At 44.0% G+C, this 7500-nt stretch overlaps 1 protein-coding gene across 1 annotated transcript in view; it reads right to left on the bottom strand.

The window, feature by feature from the left end:
• Positions 1 to 7500, bottom strand: part of LOC147032632 (inositol 1,4,5-trisphosphate-gated calcium channel ITPR1-like) — a 578387-nt gene that overhangs the window by 391408 nt on the left and 179479 nt on the right. The window contains exons 6-10 of the mRNA XM_085850787.1: positions 7364 to 7498; positions 1470 to 1565; positions 1199 to 1249; positions 916 to 1073; positions 675 to 774 (exon numbers count right to left, since the gene is read on the bottom strand). Coding sequence (XP_085706913.1) covers positions 675 to 774; positions 916 to 1073; positions 1199 to 1249; positions 1470 to 1565; positions 7364 to 7498 — 540 coding nt within the window. The remainder of the gene's footprint in view (positions 1 to 674; positions 775 to 915; positions 1074 to 1198; positions 1250 to 1469; positions 1566 to 7363; positions 7499 to 7500) is intronic.

Below are 7500 nucleotides of genomic sequence, written 5' to 3'. Positions count from 1 at the left end.
GTTCAGCCACTTCAGAGAAGATTTTTGAACGTTTTATTTTTTTTTTCTAAATAATATGGCTGCCGAATCACATGACCGATGACATCATCAAAAAAATTTCTGTGCACCATTTTATCCCGAGATGAGCCTCAAAAATTTTCATACTGATCAAATGTAGCGTTCTACATATGCAATTATGAAATCATCACAAAGGCACCTATGGCGTAATAAAAAAAAAAATCACACATTCCTCATGAGAAGCACTCGCCATGTGCCAAGTTTCAATTTTTTCCTTGATGCGGTTTAGAGAGACAGAGGTCCAAAGTTTTTCCGTTTTCCCAAACTGGCTGCCACACCACGTGACCTATGACATCACAATTATAATTAAAATATTCTACACGAGTAGTCACACCTCTGGTGAAAATTGTCTCAAACCGACAAGCAGTTGCAGAGAACAACACTAAAGTTTTGTGCGGACAAACAAACAAACAAACAAACAAACAGATAAACAAATGGACACAAATGCAATACCCTCTCCTTCGGTGAGGGTAAAAATAACTATTGATCAATTTGGTTAGAGAACATGTCCATGCCGATCCCAATCTGCCTTTGCTCACAATTTTTCCTCCTGATAACGATCCCAACTGACATCATGCATATTCCCATTGTTACCATCTTCTCCTCTGACACATTACCTTCAGCATTACCGGCCTTTCCTCCTCCTTGTCAATGGGAATATTTGTACTGTGGACCCAAGTGTTGGTGCAGAGATGACGCAGCCGCACGTATGAATTTCTGTTGGAGGGGAAAACGTTGCAGTGGGGTTTCAGGTTGAAGTCTCAGACAAGCATACAATGGACAAATTCTGTTATTTCCCAAAATGAAAACCTCCAATATCTCCATCTGTAACCCCTGTGCCTTCTTCAAAAATCTTACCGTGGCACCAGCGAATCACCTCGCTGAAGGGTTGTAGGATCGAGCTCAAAGATGGAGGCAATATCATTCCCATTGGGTACGGAAATGAGGGTGAACATTATCTGCTCTCGTCTGCTTCGAAGTCGAGCACGCTTACTCTCAGCAGTAGTCATTGTTGTCTATGTACAGGTAAATCACATTTTTGGAAAAGCAATGTAAATTGCATGTTGCATATCATCTTCTATAAGTGAATGACAGGACGTCATGAACAATGATGAGAAAAACCATTGAGGAAAACTCTTACCTGTGCTTTACCTGTTCCATTGCGAACATCCTCATGGTAATCTGGGTTTTTCTGCAAAAGCAAAGAGAAGAGACAGAGATAGGAGTTCTGTATTGCAAAATTGCAGGATTTGCTTTTTTCCACATCAGATCAATTCAAATGAAGATTTAAATGTAAAAAGCAAAAGAAAAGCAGAGATCTGCATGAGAATATTAAGTAGGTTATTTTGATAAAGGAGAGGCACAAAGGAAACTTTTCAACATGATGCTCAAAGACGTACATCTTCTCATACCTCAGCAGCCAGGTTATCACCAGTGGCAAGGTGCTTGAAACGAAAAAGGCTGTTCCAATGACCAGCTCCCTCTTGACAAGGGTCATGTTGAACCACCTGCAATCACAGTCGAGTCTTTAGGCTACAGAAAGTTCTCCTACGTCGTTTTTAACGTCTTTTCCCAATAACGTTGCTAACCAATAGGGGAACACTTTTCTAACAATGTCGCCGGTTCCCATCAGGATGCCACATTTTACGATTTTCCTCCCTCCTGTGCAGAATGAAAACGTAATAGAACTGGAAACTGATGAACGGGGACTTAATGGAACTTGAAAGAGTGAATGTGCTTGAGGAGGAAGAAAAGACTGAAGAAGTGAAAGTAGAAAATATATTAACATGCAAATGTATGTATGAGGCACTCCAGTTAATTGAACAGGGAATGGAAATGTTTTCAAATGATGATCCGAACAGAGAACAGAGTGCAAAAGTGAAGCGGGGAGTGCGGGAATGTTCAAGATGCTACGTAAAAATGTGTCATGAAAAGAAAAAGGCAGCTAAGCAAATCTAAAAAAAAGGTCTCATTTTAATGTGGACAAAAAGGACAGTGAACAATCCCAGGAAGAAGCACAGAGTGATGATGACGATGTAAAAGCATTGGGGGAGATGAATTGGGCTCCACCCTCCTCTTCCTCCTTCTCCTCTTCCTCGCAATAGCCCACTGCCCCACCATTTTCCCTCACTCCATCTCCACAAGCTCCATCCACGATCATCGGTGAGTACTCGACTTTACATGTTACTTTATACCCCCACGCATTTTGAAACGGGGACATTGGAATCGGCTCAGTCTATATGTCCGTCCGCTCCGAAACGGTTGGGCAGAAATTCACCAAACTTGGAAGTTATGATCATCACATGGCATGAACGTGCAAGAACAGAGTATCATTTTGCCCCCTCGCCAACCCCCCCCCCCCCACCCGGCAGGGTCAACAGGTCAAAGAGCAAAAAATGCAATTATGGGCAGATTTTTAAATGAAATTTGTATGTGCAATCAACAACATGAAATAATAATAAAAAATGACCGTTTTTACAGCCATTTTTCCCTGCTGTGCAGGGTTTGGGCTTTTTCTTGAGGCAATGTTTTCTGGCCGGATGCCCTTCCTGACGCCAACCCTGGTCGCCTCTTACGACACACAGGGATATGGTACACCTACTCTAACCAGGGCATACACCGGGACCAGTACACTGGTACTCATTTCGCCGACCTTGGAAGGATGACAGGCTGAGTCAACCCCCTGGTGTTAATTCAGCAGCCAACGGGGCTTGAACTCAGGACCCTGGGATCCCAAACCGCCACCCTAACCACTAAGCCAACACCAGGCTTGGGGGATGCATGAAATATGCAACTATTTTTGGATTTCAACTCTGGTTTATGCCCCAGGGAATGGAGACTTTGGGTCACAGGGATCAAAATGGGGAAAAAATTTCACTTAAAATTTGATATTGATCATTCCTGGTGGAACTTCATACCATCTTTCACTTTTGCTTTCGGTGGGAGGCGTGGGGATTTGCGATGGCACACCATCGACTTCGCTGTCGTTTGATATTTATGTGATGCGTTATTTATTTCTTTTGTTTCTTTGGTATTTTATTTTATGATTAGGATGTTATTTCATATAAATGTACAAAATATGTTTTTATGGACTTATTAACCTCCGCCATCGAAGATGGACGGAGGTTACCGTTTTCACACGTCTGTTTGTTACTTACGAAATCTAAAGATCTCGTAAGTATATTGATGACTTCCATCATCTGTTTGTGTGTTTGTTTGTTTGTGTGTTTGTTTGTAGGCACGATAACTCGAGAACGGAAGAAGCTACCAATGTCAAATTACACTACTTGATTCAGAAGGGTGATGGCTCGTGCTGATCAGATTTTGGTCAAAATCGGTCAAAGGTCAAGGTCACAGTGAGGTCAAACATTCGATTTTTGATGGTTTGGTAGAGAATCATCGTAGAAACTTCTGGTTTGCGTCGCTACCTTCTCGAGAGACAGCTTTTATGAGGCAAGATCAGAGGTCAAGTTCACGATTTCGTAAGTACCAGTCGATGACGGCTTGTTTGTTACTTACGATATCTAAAGATTTCGTAAGTATTGTTACAGCTGTGGAAATTCGCATTACACCATAAAGGGTCCTCAGGTGAGATATATCGGTAAGTTCATGTGTAGTTAGCCCAAACCCATTGTTTCGAGGGAATATATGTGATCCATTCAGGCTGCGATTCTTCAGTTAGCTGTTTTTCTTTTGCTGTCGTTACTTTGGTGCAAGAACAACCACGAACATCGCCACAACCAGCATCTCAACGATCACCCCATTCACTGCACGACGCCCACAATCACGCCATTCACACCACGACGCCACCTTCCACAACTACGCTACCACCATCTTCGCCACTCGCCATTCAACGAGCACCGTGCGGTCACGATATCCGCGGGATGGATGAAAGGAGCGGAGAGGCAGCAGCAACAAGGGTGTGAAGGGGCATCTCCCGCCCAAAACTCTCGCTTGAATGTCTCCCGCCGGATTTTCCCTCCTGATTTTCCCACGCTTTGGCATGGGGAGGTGCGATTTGAGCCAGAGGTAAAGGTGAAAAAAGGTGGGGGCCTGATTTTGGGGGAATAATTCCCTGGCCCCGAGCCAAAACTGACTTTCCTCGTCCCCTGCATGGAGCGGGGAGGAGGGAACGAGAGGGCACGCCCCTTTTTGGGAAGCTTCCAGAAGGGAGGTGGAGCCAGAAATGGGGCGGGGCGAAGGGCAGATCCCACCCTACAAAAGGCGTAGGCGTGAAGGTCGACGATAACGTCGTTCCCTTGTCCCTCAATGAGAATTGTCGAGTGTTGTTGGGGAGTCCTTGCTCTTGGTTTCGTTCGTTCGGAGGAAGAGGTTGAGGTTCTGTTCGTTCGTCCGTTCCTGTCGGGCGGACGACACGTGCAGGCACGAGGCACGAGCCCAGTGAACCACGCCGGAGGGACTCGGAGTTACGGTGGCCAAGGACTCAACACGCTCAGGGAAGTCGCGACTTCCATTTATTTTGGGTTCTGTGTAAACGTGTGTGTGTGGCGCCAGTCTGGTGAAGTCGAACTGTTTTAAGTGTTGCCGTGTGAATTGCATTATTCGGTTGTTGATCTGTGTGCGTCTCTTCGCTTGCTTTTATTGTGTTTTCTTGCTTGACTGTAATATATGTACCTTCCATGCTGCCGTGTGGCACGGAATAAATGTGCTGGTCCAATTGTTCCCCGTTTCACTGCGTCCTTTCCTTTGTTTGAATCTCCATCTTGCATCACGTAAGGGATTAATAGTGGGTTTAAAACACCCGGTAACTAATCTGAACCGTCAAGGTCGACGATAACTCCGCTCGGTTATCCCTGTAGCACGGAACAAGCCGCTTTAGCGGTTCATGTCCGGAGTCGACCTGTGGCGTGGTACAACCCCTCGGTATGCTATCCGCGCGGGTACTTCGGTAAATCGACCATTCGGCGATCGGACCCTATTTCGCATGGGGAGAATGCGGACTGAGTTGTGGTGAGGTTAAACCCCCACCCATGACAAGCTCCCGGCGTTGTTCCGAGAGGGTCACGACTGAATTGCACGTTCGGTGGGCGAAGCGGCCGCTATTGGTTACACGCGGCCGATCGCACGCCAGCGGGGCGCGAATTCGCAACAGTATATTGATGACTTCCGTCCTCTGTTTGTGCGTGTGTGTGGGTGTGTTTGTGTGTTTCTCTGTGTGTTTGTGTGTTTCTGTGTGTGTGTGTGTGTGTGTGTGTGTGTGTGTGTGTGTGTGTGTGTGTGTGTGTGTGTGTGTGTGTGTGTGTGTGTGTGTGTGTGTGTGTGTGTGTGTGTGTGTGTGTGTTTGAGTGTTTGTTTGTGGGCACGATAACTCGAGAACGGAAGAGGCCACCAAGGTCAAATTACACCACATGATTCAGGAGGGCGATGGCTTGCGTTGATTAGATTTTGGTCAAAATCGGTCAAAGGTCAAGGTCACAGTGAGGTCAAACCTAATTCCGTAAATTCATGTGGAGAAATGGAGTATTTTTGCTTCGGTCGACGTTCCGAGTTCGTTTTAACTGCGATTTTAATTTTGTCTTCGGTTTTTGCGATCGCTTCGGATGCTTAACACTGGGTTGTCGAAATTCTGGTAAAAATCGGATGTTTTGGAGACGTTTTAAGATTGTATAAAAAATATTTCACTCGCCGCGTCACGGCTCGTCACTTGGTGCAGCGCGCTCGAGCAGAGGCGTCGTTGAGTCACATAAAGCTTTTCCGTGTGTGCACTGATGGTGTTTTTGATAAAGTTGGTGTTTAAAAGTCATTTTTTTATCCCAATAAAGGTTATCGTCGCATGTCTGATTCGCTAAGCCGTCGGATTCTGTCAAGATTGTTGGTGGATGGCCGAATATTACGGTTTTGTGACTTTGATAAAATAATATTAAATAATTGTGTGGAGAAATGGAGATTTTTGCATCGGTCGACGTTACGATTTTTGATGGTTTGGTACAGAATCATCGTGTACACTTCTGGTTTGCGTCGCTCCCTTCTCGAGAGACAGCTTTTATTAGAGAAGGTCAGAGGTCAAGTTGACGATTTCGTAAGTACCAGTCTATGACTGCTTGTTACTTACGAAATCTAAAGATTTCGTAAGTATATTGATGACTTCCATCGTGTGTGTGTGTGTGTGTGTGTGTGTGTGTGTGTGTGTGTGTGTGTGTGTGTGTGTGTGTGTGTGTGTGTGTGTGTGTGTGTGTGTGTTTTTGTCGGCACGATAACTCGAGAACGAAAGAAGCTACCGATGTCAAATTACATCACGTGATTCAGGAGGGTGATGGCGAGTGCTGATTAGATTTTGGTCAAAATCGGTCAAAGGTCAAGGTCACAGTGAGATAAAACATTCGATTTTTGATGGTTTTGTACAGAATCATCGTAGAAACTTCTGGTTTGTGTCGCTACCTTCTCCAGAGAAAGCATTTATTAGACAAGGTCAGAGGTCAAGTTGACGATTTCGTAAGTACCAGTCTATGACTGATTGTTTGTTTTTGAACAGTATTACGGAAAAACTACTGGACGGATTTTGGCGAAACTTGGTGGGGGGATTAGGTATGGTCCAAGGATCATGCCATTAGATTTTGGACTTGGTCCAAAGTCCAATATGGCCGCTATGGCGGCCATTTTGAAAAAAATTGAATTTTTGTTTTTGCATTTATACATGTTTTAAGTGATTTCCAACCCCCAAAAAAAAATTGTTAGAGAAAAAAACCCAAAATTTTGCAACTTTTTTTCAAAAAAAATTCGATTTTATTTGAAAAATATTTGATTTTTATTTTTTTTTGCATTTCTGCATGTTTTAAGTGATTTCCACCCCCCCCCTCCCCAAAAAAATTGTTGGGGAAAAAAACCCAGAAATTTTGCACCTTTTTTTTTCAAAAAAATTGCAATTTTTTTTTTTGGCATTTCTACATGTGCGTCGTTCAAGTTTAGTTTATTCAATCGTGGTTCAGTAGAGTCTGATCCGTTTTGACCTACAATGAATATGACATCAGGTTCACTTAAGTGGCCCAGCAGTATTGGCGGCGGAGGTTTTGCACTCGACCGAGTGCTCCCCCTCTCGTTAAAGATGTTTTTAGTGCAAAATAATTTCGACTTGGGATATATTAAATGTTATTTACATTAATTGAAATGGGAAAAATCCATTTCCATAAATGTTGCTTGCGTTAGGGACATTTTAACGACACAATAGGATAATTTTGTACAAAGGAAGGGGGAGTTTCCAAGGGAGTAAAAGAAGGCAAAAGGTGAAATTAAAGAAAAAGAAAGGACAGCAAACCATATAAAGTGCAGAGCTACACAAGATATGCACCTCAACCTCCCAAAGAGCCTTAGAACTAGTCGCCGAGGAGGCCGACTGACGGCCCGTTGTACGCAGGAAAACATATCGGTGGCCTCGATGCTCATCGCATGTGAGAAACTTCTCCTGCTCTGCATGAAACAGTCGAA

This window comes from Eptatretus burgeri, chromosome 2 (assembly GCF_056783735.1).
Source record: "Eptatretus burgeri isolate ZD-2024b chromosome 2, Ebu_testis_v1, whole genome shotgun sequence".
In the NCBI taxonomy this organism is placed as follows: domain Eukaryota; kingdom Metazoa; phylum Chordata; class Myxini; order Myxiniformes; family Myxinidae; genus Eptatretus; species Eptatretus burgeri.
The sequence above is the reverse complement of the archived record's forward strand: the minus strand, read 5'-3'. Positions and strand labels throughout refer to the sequence as shown.